The 15,380-nt window shown below is 38.4% G+C and overlaps 1 protein-coding gene across 1 annotated transcript in view; it reads right to left on the bottom strand.

Annotated features, from left to right (window-relative positions):
• igsf10 (immunoglobulin superfamily member 10) overlaps positions 1-15,173 on the bottom strand; it is a 28,140-nt gene extending 12,967 nt beyond the window's left edge. The window contains exons 1-3 of the mRNA XM_012963663.2: positions 14,769-15,173; positions 4,108-4,343; positions 109-238 (exon numbers count right to left, since the gene is read on the bottom strand). Of these exons, the coding sequence (XP_012819117.2) occupies positions 109-238; positions 4,108-4,304 (327 nt within the window). The 5' untranslated portion in view covers positions 4,305-4,343; positions 14,769-15,173. The remainder of the gene's footprint in view (positions 1-108; positions 239-4,107; positions 4,344-14,768) is intronic.
• Between the last annotated feature and the right edge of the window lie 207 nt (positions 15,174-15,380).

Raw genomic sequence — 15,380 nt, 5'->3', positions numbered from 1 at the left:
TGACTTATTCTAAACATTCAGAAACAATCTATAACAGTAGACCACACAACTGATGTTATTTAATTTGAAGGTGAACTTTCTAAATCTGTATCACCCCTAAACCTTTACCTGCAGTGAAGACAGGTCATTTAAAGCTCTTTCATGAATTGCCCGGATCTCATTGCTATGCAACATTAGGAGCTCCAGTTTCTGTAAACCAGAGAAATCCATTTCTTCAAGCTTGATAATGCTGTTATATCTGTGAATAGACAGATCAAGTTAAATCCAAATATTGGAAACAGTCAAGTTATGCATAATGCTTACCAGAGGAAAATACATTGAGTAGTATACTCAAATATACAACTTTTGCTACAGTTGACTAGGCAAGCAATTAGTGTGCCAAGGTTTTGGTACCATAAGCTTTTAGAATTTTGTATAATTGTATAGTCTAAATAATGCAGAAGTTGGCCTTTCAAATATGTGTGGATACTTTTGAATTATTTAATTAAGTATATATAATAACTACAGTTGCTTCAAGTTCTGCCAACTGTCCCATTTTCTGCTAGGCATCTCTAATTTTGAAGGGGGTGATGGGCTGGCAAGGCTCTATTGAATTAGAACAGAGTTAGGTCAGATGGGGTGTATAATAACGCCCTAAGCAAGGGTATGGTCATAATATGTTGTTTGATCTAGGAACACTGGTAGATATGGGCTTGATGTTTTAGCAATGATTAAATTATATAAAAGAAGAGAATGTAAGTAGTGATGAGCGAATCTGTTCCGAAAAATTCGCGAAACGGCAAAAATGTTGTGCGACAAAAAAAATGTGTCGCCCGCGGCTATTATTTTGTCGCGCGGCTATTGTTTCGTCGCCCGTAGCTATTATTTTGTCGCACAGCTATTATTTCGTCGCCCGCGGCTATTATTTTGTCACGCAGCTATTGTTTCGTCGCCCGCGGCTATTATTTTGTCGCGCGGCTATTGTTTCGTCGCACGCGGCTATTATTTTGTCGCTCGGCTATTGATTGGTCGCACGCGGCTATTATTTTGTCGCGCGGCTATTGTTTCGTCGCACGCGGCTATTATTTTGTCGCGCGGCTATTGTTTCGTCGCACGCAGCTGTTATTTTGTCACGCGGCTATTGTTTTGTCGCATGCGGCTATTATTTTGTCGCGCGGCTATTCTTTTGACGCCCGCGACAATTCTTTTTTTACGCCGGCGGAAATTTTTGGACGTGCGGCGAATTTTTCCGCGGTGAATTTTTTCATCCGTTTCGCGCAACAATCCGCTAATGCCGAAATGTGGAAATTCGCCGCGAATCCATGCCTGCCGAAACATTTCGCCCATCACTAAATGTAAGTATTTATCATAAGAAAAGATAAGGGAATAAAAAGTAAAACAAATAGAGGATTTGACAATTAGATTAGGGTAAACAAAACATTCTAAAATAATAACAATATTTAACAATGGAAGAGCTACTTGAATGCTTAGTGTTTATAACTTAATAAAGGTGATTTTCTCATTGAAAGTATACAGTAATGCAGTTATGTCTCCAGCTGACCATTGCACTGTTCCTCTGTTACTGTATACAGGTTTGTGCTTGAGTGTGTAGGAACTTGGAACATCTGGTCATCATTAGCCTTTGCCTAGTTGTTATATTGCATCATACTCATGTTTCACTTTATATTCATCATTCCTTAAAATGTTCATTCACTTGGGGCCTATTATTAGCCATTATTTTTGTTTTTTTAGAAATCCTTTCATCTGTCTGAAGAAAGACTAACAATGTAGGTGTCCTAGCAACCTTCGCTTGATTGCTTTGGGCCGTATTTATATAATCTTAATGTCTCAGTTTATAACTGCCAACTAAGCAACGTGCCAAAAGATGGAGAAACCACACAGTCTATAATGATTAGAAACACAAAGACATTATTCACACAGAATTCACTACAGGAAGCCTTGCACCTGTGAATATTAGTAGTTCTTGATTAGTTTCCACTACTTTGCCCACTTAAGATTTATTACTTAAGTTCTTTAGTCACCAGAAAAAAAAGATTTTTTCTAGAATTCTGATTTCCTTTTACATATGGTAAGGCACAAAGGGTCAAAACAATGTATGTGACACTTGTCCCTTACAAACTGAAAAAGCATTTATCAATTTCAAAATAGAAAAAAAATCTTCTTTTCTTTGGCAAGAGACGGATCTAATAAGAAGCAGCTCTCTCTTTTTTGTTTTCAGGACTTGAAATGCTTTTAAAACTGAACCAAGCTGAAAATTATGGTCGCATTTATCCTGCCATAAAAACACAAGAGTTTTGTCTGCTTCTCGGAAATGAAACTGGAAATTAATTTTGGCTTATTAGATTACATAACAGAAAATATATTCGTATGAGACATAGTGGCCTTTGTAAAGAGACAGGTTAGTAGTTCCTATTCCCCTGTTTTATACCTTATGTTGTTTATTTCAAGCAACTTGCAGTATAGTTTTAATTTTAAACAATAGGTAAACATTGAATAACTTGATTATAGCCATGTTAAAGGAGATAAGTGACAATTTGCCAAACTTCTATAAAAGTTTGGGTGAAGACACATGGAGCTACTAGTAGCAGCTACTTTTTCACAGCTACTTAACGCCAGAAAATACCCTGCCATAGACTAAGAATTTTTTCTGCTGAAACACACGTAAAAGTTTACTGGGAAAACTGAAAGGTGACAAAAGGAAACTTACAGAGAAAAAGGCTGAGAAACACTGCACTAATTAAGCTGAATACACAGGGCCGGATTTCTTTCTGAGGCGCCCCGAGGCCGCCCCTGTAGGTGTCCCCCTCTGCGCATGCGCGAACGCACCCCCAGTGCGCATGCGCGAACGCGCCCCCCCATGCGCATGCGCGAACCATACAGAGCAGTGGGGAGAGGTCCCGACTGCTCCGTATGGGAGCCAAATTGAAAAATTTTCTTGCGGCGGGGCGGCATGCCGCCCCTAAACTTCTGCCGCCCTAGGCCCGGGCCTTTGTGGCCTCACCACAAATCCGGGCCTGTGAATACACATGAATGCTTCAGAAAACATATTTCGTGCTAATAATCCAACAAACCACAGGGGGGACTTTTCCTCTGCTTGCAGCCGTCTAGCAGATGACATAGGTCTTTATAAATGTATAAATGTCTTTATAAATTGGTTCTTTATAAATGTATTCACTCTTATAACCATGTAATTTCTAATTGTGGACACACACAACATACACAATACAAAGGTATATAATGGTTTCTGTATTAATTGAACAGATATGTTTTGCAATAACTGTATTGGCAATGAGTTTTCATGGATGCCCAGTTGTCTGGTCATTTAGCGAACTGACAATTCATTGCACTAGGACACCAGTTAAACTTTCCCTTATTCTCCACTTACTCTGTGCATCTATAATTCTGTTTGACCCTTTATTCTCCCATCAGCTTCTCTGCTAAGCAACTGTACACTACCGAAAGGATAATGATGGTGTTTATACTATGTCCAATATGGATAAAGCGATCACAGTAGGACATGCATTTTGTGCATTGCTCATTTTGCATCTGCACTATATTAGCCATTCATTTGCTTATGTCTGCCTTCTTAGACACAGTAATGAGGCATAGCTGTTATATACAGCATTCCTTATAATGCCTTAAATTTGTGGTTGCCAGAGAAGTGTAGATTAGAAAAACACATGAACTATAGCAGTGCAGTGACAGATTTATGTGCACCTTTTGTGCAGTGGCTCATTAATATTCTAAGTATACTTTATAAAATACTTTGAAGCAGAATAGATTAGATATGTAGAATTTTTTTTGTAGGCTGGGACAGAGGTAGAGTACAATATAGATGAAGGAGCATTTATTACTATTATATGGCCAGCCATGTATTGATTCACAGTGTACTCTAATTTCAGATATAATTTTGAGTCATTCAGATAGCTTCACAACTTCATCTAGAGCTGACAAAATAGTGCATAAAAGTCTACATACAGATACAAAATGATGATCTATAGGACACACAAGGGTAAGAGTGCAATATGTTTTTTTTGTACATAACATGAATCTTACAACTAATGGTAAGTAATAAGACACACTAGAAAATGAAAACATTTGACTTACCCTAAATTTATGCGTTCCACATCTGGATTGATCTGCTTAGGGATGGCAGTTAGATACCTAAATGTGCAATGTACCTCTGTTGGAACATAGCAGGCACAGGGATTAGGGCAGGCAAAGCTGCACTTAGAGAGAAATGAAAGGCAAAAAGTCACAAGAAATCCAAGTAGACACGGATAACTTCTGTCTATCGGTTTCATCCTTCATGAAGATCTTAATTCACCATCACTCTGATAAATCTAAAAAGCAATACATAAAATACAGCATTCGTAAGTTGACTAAATATACTATTCAGTATAATAAAATGGGGTGGAGTATAATAAAGGAGATTAAGATGGAAACAAAATATGGTTTATTTAGGATACAAGGTTTATACTCAAACATGGTCAAGATTTTTGTGGCTCCCTATCCAAAGCATCCAATACAAATTCTAGTACAATTAGAATAGTAAAAACAATCACAAAATCAAAATAGAGACCATCAGAGGTTCTGCAATAAATAAACAAATACAATTTAAAATGATATGCCATTAGGGCCGTGACAGACGGGGAGATTAGTCGCAGCCTGACAAATCTTTTTTGACGCGGGCGACTAATCTCCCTGAAATGCCATCCCACCGGCTAGAATGTAAATCGCTGGTGGGATGGCATACGCAGCGCGGCAATTTCCTCTCAAGGCAACTTTGGCGATTTCAGCGCTGTGCATGCCATCAATAAGTAAGGGCAGCAAATGGGGCAGGGACAATTGGCAGAACAGGTTAGCAGTACTGAGGGTGGTAGGAAAGACAAAAAATATTAAAGAAACAGAGACTTGAGGTACAGTAAAATTAATAAAACTAAAATACTGAACCTCTTTTGCAACTGAATCTGCAGTGAATTTATATAACTAAAATTAAAATATGTTCAAGAAGGTCTGGGCTCTGAGGTTCTGAGGTCTCTTGTTCAAGTAACATGATGACATTAGCAAAGTAAAACATCTGTATTATAATATGAAACACTAAATCAATAAACAAATCATAGTTAGCCTATTTCATCGACTTCTTTGAACTGCTCACTCTTCTACTGGAATATCACGTAACTATGGTTTATTCCATCACAGCACTTTACAATGCAAACAAAATCCAGGAAAAATGGGTAATACAAGACAAAAAATGTAAAATGCCTAGGTTATTGGCCGGATACCAAATTAAACCATACCTCTTTCTAACCTGTAAAATTCACATAAATCATCTGTATACTGTAGACTAAACACATATGTTTCGATTAGATGGTTATAGAGTTACAGATATAATGGCTATACAGTCCTTATGTTGTGTCATCCATTAATGTTGGCATTTGAAAATATGTTTCATGACTACCTAACAGTATATGGCAAGCCACATCAAACAAAAGCATAGCAGAAGTCAGCTAAAAACCCTAAAACCACCCACAGGTTCTTCCTTGATCCTAAACACTGTGGTTCAATCTCCATTTAACATACAGTATAACCCAGTCTGAGGTTGTGCACAGGGAACCCAGACTTGGAGCCCATTGATCCATCTGTTTGGCTTTGGGCCTTTGGTTACCACTACGTCTGTTGATAAGAAGGAATGGAGTCAATATATATATACTTATTGTACAGCGCTGCGGAATATGTTGGCGCTTTATAAATAAATGGTAATAATAATAACATATATATATAAATATGTATAATTAACATTTATTTATTTATAAAGAGCCAACATATTCCGCAGTGCTGTACAATAGGTGGGTTTCATACACTGGACATACAGAGTAACATATAAAGCAATCAATAACCGATACAAGAGGTGAAAAGAGCCCTGCCCAAAAGAGCTTACATTCTACAAATATACAGTATATATATATATATAAAAAGGAAAATTGTCGGCACTCACAGGATTCTCACGATATATACTCACGGACACCAAAGCATAATAGGATGCAATATAGTGAGATTTATTGGTCCAATAAATCTCACTATATTGCATCCTATTATGCTTTGGTGTCCGTGAGTATATATCGTGAGAATCCTGTGAGTGCCGACAATTTTCCTTTTTATTCTAAGTTTGCTGCTCTGGCACCCAGGTATCGCTTCTGAACTTTGGTGTGCTCTCCATTCTGCAATTTTATATATATATATAGGTATGGGATCCCTTATCCAGAAACCCGTTATCCAGAAAGCTCCGAATTACGGAAAGCCCGTCTCCTATAGACTCCATTTTAATCAAATAATTTAGAATTTTAAAACTGATTTCCTTTTTCTCTGTAGTAATAAAACAGTACCTTGTAAATGATCCTAACTAAGATAAATAGTCCTTATTGGATGGAAAACAAACCTACTGGGTTTAATTAATGTTTTATTGATTTTTTAGTAGACTTAAGGTATGGAGATCCAAATTACAGAAAGACCCCTTATCCGGAATACCCTTGGTCCCGAGCATTCTGGATAACGGGTCCTATACCTGTAATATGAAGTCCTTAACTAACACTAGAAAGTAGTAAAAATAAAGCACAAGAGCTTTTGGGGAGACCTGGATACACAAGTATAGGGCGTTGGCTTGGGGAAAAGCTATGGATGAAACCACACAAGAACATCTAAGAAGAGAAAGATCAGAGCTATAAACAGGGCCAGGTGAGAAGCTGAAAACCACAAAGCAAAGAATGACCTTCCAGTTTTAAAAAAGACACCTGCCATTGACTCCTACTTGATCTTAACAGCTTTTTCATGATATATTTTTTCTTTTGGACTTGTTGTTATGCTGCATAATAAATAGTGATTTTTCTGTGACAAAATCATATTTGAACCGTATATGAAAAAAAATTAAACGTTATTAAATGCCCCCCTTAATATAACATTTAAACAACGATACTGTAGAATTCTAAAAAGAAAACCCATAAAAGATGGCTAACCACCAATGGAAGCAAGTACAACATGCTTACAATCTTTAAAATAAAAAGATTTTTGTTTTGTGACTCTTGGAATTTCAGGCCTATTTGTGGGGCGATATAAATTTCAAAATTATTCTTTATTTTTTTCACCATGTCTCTTACATGGGAAACGTGGTGGAGTGATTTTTAACTCATTTTTATTCCAGGGTAATTTTCATGTGTTACTTGAGTTTTCTTAAGCACAAAGTTGTTTGTTGCAATTCAAGCAAATAAGTTCAGTGTAACCAATCTGTAACTTTTTCAGTCTTTTCATACATGCAGAATATTTATATCTGTTCACCTCATGAACAATGTGGAAAGTCAATTCTTTATTCAAAAGTCCAGAGCAACAGGCACTCCCGTTAAATTAAATATAAAAGAGCCTGGGTGCAGTATTGAACATTAGTATAAAGCGTGATAAAATAAATGGCGCACTCACAGGACTTAGTAGGAAAAAAATAAAGCTTGTATATTTCAAATGTCCGTTTAGGCTGCTTCCACAGCCTTTTTCAAAGTGAATAACCACAAACAGAGACCCTCTGATAAATCCAATGTGGAGCCAAAATTAGGCTGATGACGTTACTCTGTTACTAGCCAGTGCTCCCCCCATCAGTGTACATATATCAAAATAAATAAACCGCAATACAAAACTAAAATGGGATTCCAAATACCAGAATAGCATATACACAGAAGTACAAGGAGCACAGAACAAGGAAAGTGAAAAAAGTCCATTACTCTATTGAAATATAGAGTAATGGTTATCTCAATACCTTGATCTCATATAGACAATCTTTTTAATTCTATATCAAATTAATGCCTGTGTCTAGATTTATTAAAAGTATTTATAACTATATATTGGGAGCAGAACTCTTGCATGGTTGAAAGGGTCTTAGCGCTCGTGCTGGGAGAGGCGTTGCTAGGGAGATGTGAAGTCGGAAACCCTGCACCTGTTCTTAACGTCTCCCTGGAGATGCTACTCAGAATACACATGCAGAGTGGAAAGGAGGTGGGGGGTGTGGCACTGGGTATGATGCTTCCTGGGGTGGGTTCCCAGGGGCATGTATGGTTGGTCTGTTTGAACTATGGGGGCAGTTATTTGTCTATTTAATTTTCCGCATGACGTGCGTCAGGCACTTATTTTAACCTAGCTGGGTAGGCAGGTGTTGAAGCGCCGTGGGTGTTGATGGTGTGAGAGAGGGGAAGAGGGTATGATTTGGTAAAGGGTGCGTGGTGGTCCTAAACGATGTTGGTGGGTGGTGTGGTGCGTTGTGCAAACCAGAACAGGTGTAGTTAACCCCGCTTTTACTCTTCTCCCCCCTGATCTCCCTAAACCAGGCATAGAGTGCTATTGCGGTCACCTCAGCGTGTCACCGAGCTGTACCCCTTACTTTTAACTATTTGATATATTTTAATGGTTAATTAAAGGTTACGTTTCAACTTGGTCCGAGTCTACAAATCAATACAGCTGCGGGTGGTGCAGTGTTTTGATCTTCTTTCTTTCTTCCTTAATTTCATTTGTGACTTATAACAACTCTAATTATAGAATTCAAGTTCAAAGGCACTTAGATCAGGTCATTGCCTACAGTGTATTGGAGAGAGAAAAAAAGCAAGGAGCTGATAAAATTATGTAGAAAGTGTGTAAATAAGAAAGAAACAAAAACAGAACAGTTGAATAGAGATCAAAGTCTAATCAGAGCATATAACTCAACAGTAAAGTTACATATAAGAAAAATAGTTGTAATGTTCATATTGTAAATTACAACAGTTTCACATTGGATGCAGAATCACACAGCAGAATGTAGCAACATATAACAAATAAATGGTTACTGTTATAAATCTTCACTGTGATTAATCTGAAATGACTATATCAAATCTTTGTAGACTGGAGCTCTGGAGACTGGAGGGGAATCACAGCTCAACACATACAGAATGTTGGTTTCACTGCAGTGTCCTGTTTCACTGTCCAGCGCCACATCTATCAATTGGCCACAAAGCAATGCAGATTACATATCACAATATAGAGTATAAGGCCATGGTCAGTAGTTTAGGTACACATATAGTCATTAAAGATAGAAAGCAGATTAGGATTCAAGTTTGTTTAGTCCATTAGGACTAATGATGTTAAGACGGTGCATCCATGTGAGCTCCCTCTGTAGGAAAAGTTTCTCACTATTGCCTCTCTGGATTGGTGGTGGTATATAATCAATAACCATGCATCTCGCTAGAGTGTGTTTATGTAGTAAAAAATTCAACGCTACAGGGGTGCTGGCTTCACCAGAGGCTAGTGCTGTTCTGATGGCCGATCTGTGGTTAGCCATCCGATCCCTAAATGTAGTCACAGTCTTTCCTAATAAAATTTAATAAAATAAATGATAAATTTTGAGGTGCACATCAGTCTGTGTTGAATGTGTATCACCCTTCCCATGTGTGGGTGGTTAAATGAGGGTCCAGAAATCAATGAATTGCAGGCAGTGCAGTTCGGGCATTTGTAGCAACCCAATCGTGTGGTGGGGAGCCAATTCTGGTCATAGAGGATTGGTAGCAGTGGCTGGGGGCAGTTTTTACAAAGAGATCCCTCAGATTGTTCCCTATTTTGTATGCAATACGTGGAGCATGTCGATAGATGGTTGGTAGGGTACGGTCCTTTTCAAGGACTGACCAGTGGTAGAAGATGGCATCAATTAGTGGCCTCTTATCAGGTGTAAAGGTTGTGGTGAAAGTCAGTCTTTCATCGTTCTCTGTTGTCGTTTGTCCCTAGGCTTAAAGGAACAGTAACACTAAAAAATAAAAATGTTTTAATATAATTAAAATATATTGTACTGTTGCCCTGCACTGGTAAAAGTTGTGTGTTTGCTTCACAAAGACTACTGTAGTTAATAGAAATAGATGTTGTGTAGCCATGGGGGCAGCCATTTAAATTGAAAAAAGGAGAAAAGGTACAGGTTACATAAGAAGATAACAGATAACTGTGTAGAATACAATGGGAATCTATGCTACTTATCTGTTATCTACTTAGTAACCTGTGCCTTTTCTCCTTTTTTCAATTTAAATGGCTGCCCCCATGTCTACACAGCCAGGGTATTTATATAAACTGCAGTAGTGTTTATGAAGCAAAAACACACTTTTACCAGTGCAGGGCAATAGTACATAATATATTAATTATTTTTATACACTTTCATTTTTTGGTGTTACTGTTCCTTTAAGGGCTCAGGTCTGGGTGAGAGTGGAGACTTCCTGCATGTGGGTTTGAGGAGTTTATGCTTTTTAGATCTTTTTAGATAGGAATGCTATGTAGGGTGTGTGGAGGATGGCATGAGGAATGGTGTAATAGTGTTTTGCAGTCTGTGTCCTTCCAATTTACAGATGTGGCGCTGGACAGTGAAACAGGACACTGCAGTGAAACCAACGTTCTCTATGTGTCACTTGAGCTGTGATTCCCCTCAGCTCCAGTCTACAAAGATTTAATATTGGCATTTCAGAGTAACAGTAACAGTTTATTTGTTATATGTTGCTACATTCTGCATTAAGTGTGATTCTGCATCCAAAGTGAAACTGTTGTAATTTACAATATGAACATTACAACGTTTTCTCTTATATGTAACTTTACTGTTGAGTTATATGCTCTGATTAGACTTTGATCTCTACTCAACTGTTCCATTTTTGTTTCTATCTTATTTACACACTTTCTACATACGTTTATCAGCTCCTTGCTTTTTTCTCTCTCCAGTACACCCTGTGCTGTAGGCAACGACCTGATCTAAGTGCCTTTGAACTTGAGCGATATAATTAGAGTTGTTATAAGTCACAACCTACTGTCCCCCTCTGTGAGCGTTAAAACCCATTCCTCCCATTTAACCGGTTTTGACTTTTTATTATAACCGTTTGGGATGCGAGTTACTGGACTATGGTGATCGACTTATATCCATTGTAAACCGCAACCTCAGCACCCTCCTCTAAAACTATATGGATCCGCCAGCTTTGGTGGTTATTATGAGGAACTGAACTTTCTCTCCTCCGTCTTAATGAAGGCCGCCTCTAGAATGGGCGGTAGGGGCTTCAAACTTTCGTGTCCCCACAGCCTGAATGGGACCACTTCTATAATGGGCGGTAGAGACTCTAAACTTCTGTGTCCCCACAATAGTTGGGAACGTCAGCCGCTAAAGAATATATTACCACCTCTATTTGAGGGGGTGACGTGCGTTACGTTTATGGATGAAGTGAATCATTATGAGGTTGGGAATGTGCTTGGACTTGTGCTCCATATATAAAACTACTCTACCCTTATGGTCCGTTCGGTTCTCCTGATGTCGCTCGGCACTGCATGGGAGCTGCAGTTCAGCTATACAGGTTGTCTTTCTCTTGTCCCCTTCAACATTTTTTTACTTTCCTTGTTCTGTGCTCCTTGTACTTCTGTGCATATGCTATTCTGTTATTTGGAATCCCATTTTAGTTTTGTATTGCGGTTTATTTATTTTGATATATGTACACTGATGGGGGGGAGCACTGGCTAGTAACAGAGTGACGTCATCAGCCTATTTTTGGCGCCACATTGGGTTTATCAGAGGGTCTCTGTGTGTGGTTATTCACTTTGAAAAAGGCTGTGGAAGCAGCCGAAACTTTAGTTGGACGTTTTAAATAAAGAAGCTTTTTTGTGACTGCGGTATTTATTTTATCATGATATATATATATATATATATATATATATATATATTTATTTATACACACACATGGAATATAAACATAACATATATGTACAAATGTATAAAAGTCCTTTGCTTGTCAACCCTCACTCATATGCTTCCACTTTGTTGGATAGAGGACTATTTCTATAATCAAGTTTGTCCTTGGCCAACCTTTAGCAGTGTAGGCTACAACAAGGTTAGTATTCTAAGTTCATATAGCTTTGTGCAAATCTGTAAAGCTGACCCAAATAGCCCACAGGTATTTGGTAGTATCTAACAAAATGTAAACTTGAGCTTTGTGTGTTATGGTCCCAATAAATTGTTTCATATATTAACAACATTCATAAATATTCTGCGGAAAAAAAAACTTTGCATTGCCAGAGAACACGTCAACTCTCTAGCTGCCAAATAGTTAGTCCAAACAAAATGAACTGTTTTCAGAAGATGGATAGAGCTGGCAAGTTGTAATTCCAAGAAGAAAATATGCTGATATCACTGAATTGCCCTTCCTCTTCCCTCCTCTGTAGAACTTGGTTCCAGGAGATTTCATGTCTTTATAGTGAAATATGAAGCCACTAAGTAGGTGGAGGTCTTGCTTTTGAGGGTGACTAAACAGGAATGGAGGCATGCAGCCACATTCTAGCAGCAATTTATACAGTAAGTCTAAGGGATGTGCAGTGTACTACAGTATGTACACGACATAGGTACAGTATCTTAATTAAAGAACTGATTATGTCTGCATAATGTTAACTTAATGATTTCAGCTAAATGTTTCCCCAAGCAGAAAGCCATTGCTTTCCATTTTCAGGGACATTACATGCTCATTATTTCCAACACATGGTATTGTTTAGACATCTGCAAAATTATGGAGTTAGCTATTAGAAGAATTACATGGGGCAGATTCAATAAGACAAGCAAACTTAAGTCAATTCAGCTTCAGATATACTCTAGTGATCAGTGATGATTTTATGTGATGGTCTATGAAATACGCTTTATCTTATCTAATTGAATCTGGCTCAGAAATAAGAGGGAATAAGAAAACAAATTCTCACACATTTAATTTACTAATGCAAGTGCTAAGTGCATGACGCTAAAATGAGAAAATTGCCAAGTTATTTTGTCACAATGGAGGATTTTTTCCCACAATTTGAGCACAATAATGGGCACCAAAAATTGAATGCAGCTGTCAGTGCTGTTCATTTTTAGTGTTGGAATAATGTCAATTCAAAGTGAGCTGATGCATGTGGTGCCAGAAACAGCAATAATGTGCAATTCATTAGGCACTGGTCAATTCCATGCATTGGTGGAACATGCAAAGGGTGCCCTGGAGTAGCACTTTCTTGCATCTCTGCGCCCTATACTTTGCAACTGGTGCATGATCAAAGGCTAAAGTGGTAGATTGGCACTAGTAAGGAGCATGACAATATGCAAGAACCCTTTGTGAATAGCATTTAAATTCCTAACATTTTTTAGAATGTTTTAGTAAGACTATTAATGAGAAAAAAAATTTCTTCTGTAACCCTTTGTCCCTTTTGATGCTTTGGGAAGAATACTGTTGGAAAGCATATATAGGTGAAAATAGCTTAAAGGAGAAGGAAAGGCAAAGTCACTTGGGGGTGCTAAAATGTTAGGCACCCCCAAGTGACTTAAATCGCTTACCTTGTACCCCGGGCTGGTGCCCCTGTTAGGAGAGAACAGCACTAGCCCGGGGTACCTGCAGCGAGCGCTTCCTTCTTCCGCCTTCGATCGCGCGCATGCGCAGTAGAGTGAAAAGCCGAACTTTAACAGAAAAGTTGCTTTTCACTCTACTGCGCATGCGCCGACCACTGGCATTTGCTGGAAAATGAAGGCGGAAGAAGGAAGCGCTCGCAGCTACCCCAGGCTGGTGCTGTTCTCTCCTAACAGGGGCACCAGTCCGGGGTACAAGGTAAGCGCTTAAAGTCACTTGGGGGTGCCTAACATTTTGGCACCCCCAAGTAACTTTGTCTTTTCTTCTCCTTTAATAAAGGGCAGTAACATGGGTAGTGATGAGCGACTTTTTCCGCCAGGCATGGATTTGCAGTGAATTTGCGCATTTCGCCATGGGCAAATTGTTTTGCGTAAAAATTTGTTGCACATCAAAAAATGTCCAAGTCGCGTAAAAATTGGTTGCGGTCATGTCAGAAATGGGAGCAGTTGCATCAAAAAAGGGCGCTGTTGTATTAAAAAAGACACAGGTGACAAAAAAATCGCATGGCAAATGTGCTTCGTGATTAATGTTTAACTGAAATAATCTGCAAATTATTATTTTCCACCCATCAACACCACTTGACCAAAGTGGGACAAGACTTTGCAACATGCATACCCGCTGTCTGTTTCATGTACAGAAATGTGTTTCTTTTCAGCCTGGGTAATGTCCTGCAGTAAAACATCTTTCAGTTACATTATTGCCTAAATATAAGTAGTCACTTGAGAACTGAACTTAGAAGGGCAAAATGGCACTGGCCATGAAATTAGGTGACTTACAGGTGGACTAATACCCCCTGGGAAGCTAGGGAGCTCTCTCTAATAACAATGCATTCATCATATTTAAGATTCAATGCAGGAGTTTTCTGATCCCACAGACTCTTTAAAAGTTCCAGATTCATATATATTTCTAGGAGCCGGCCAAAGGAATCAGTTTTTGACAGCAACTGACAAATAAAGACAGTAGAATTTGCTTGTAGACCTTTGTCAACTGTGCTTTAATATTCTCTATTTTATATTTTTATCTTCTTACATTTATGAAATGGTGGTGGGGGGGATGAAACATTATTTTTGTATCTCTACTATAAAAAAAACTGTGTTAAAAAATTAAATAGCATGCACATAAGCAATCCATGCTTCCTTTACAGTGTGGTGCTGGTAGTTTGATGTGGTGCCATTCATCTCAGACTAGCAGTTTGGTATCAAAAGTTGTACAGTATAATCAATACATTCACATTTTCTCACTCTGATAAATTTTACACTTACTATAAAAATAGAAATATATAGAAATATATAAGAACAGAAAATGAAATCCTAGGAAGGGGGTTACCTTGTGTTGCTCTTGGTGATCTATTGATGATTAAGGTTTCCAGTTAAGCAGTAGGAACAGTAGCCAGTCCTTGCAAATGAACCAGAAAAGTAACAGGTCAGGAGAATCCAACTTCAGCAGCAGGCAATCACTTCTCTGTTTAGGTTTGATGATGGATATTGAGTTTCCCACACATTAATTCATAGTGAAGTGCAGAGCTCAGTTCGGGGTATGTGTTAGCTGATCATGTAATATAAAGCTTCAGTCATCCCAGCAGCTAATACTATTATATGGAATACACAGTACTTCTGGCTTTGTGGGTGTCTGGTAGCCTATTGCTGAATTAGAAAAGTCTTTGAGTTCTTAAGAATCCCTTCTATTTCCAGCAGCAGAATTGCTTCTTACAGGTCTCTCTCTCCATCTGTTCCCAGTAAAAGTAGAAATTGCTTTCTATGCCTTCATGTATTTTAGGAATTCCTTTCCTGAATCATCTGTGTGTGTCTCTTCTCTGCCCCCTGCAGTTTCACAAAACAGTACATTTTACTGTTTAACATTGTGAGTGACTGCAACTGCAGTGAGGGTCCAGTGTTCCTCTCTTCTTTATTGCAGAGCAGCATAGGTTATCATGTAAAT

Source organism: Xenopus tropicalis, chromosome 5 (assembly GCF_000004195.4).
Source record: "Xenopus tropicalis strain Nigerian chromosome 5, UCB_Xtro_10.0, whole genome shotgun sequence".
NCBI lineage: Eukaryota > Metazoa > Chordata > Amphibia > Anura > Pipidae > Xenopus > Xenopus tropicalis.
This window is presented reverse-complemented; position numbering and strand designations above follow the sequence as displayed.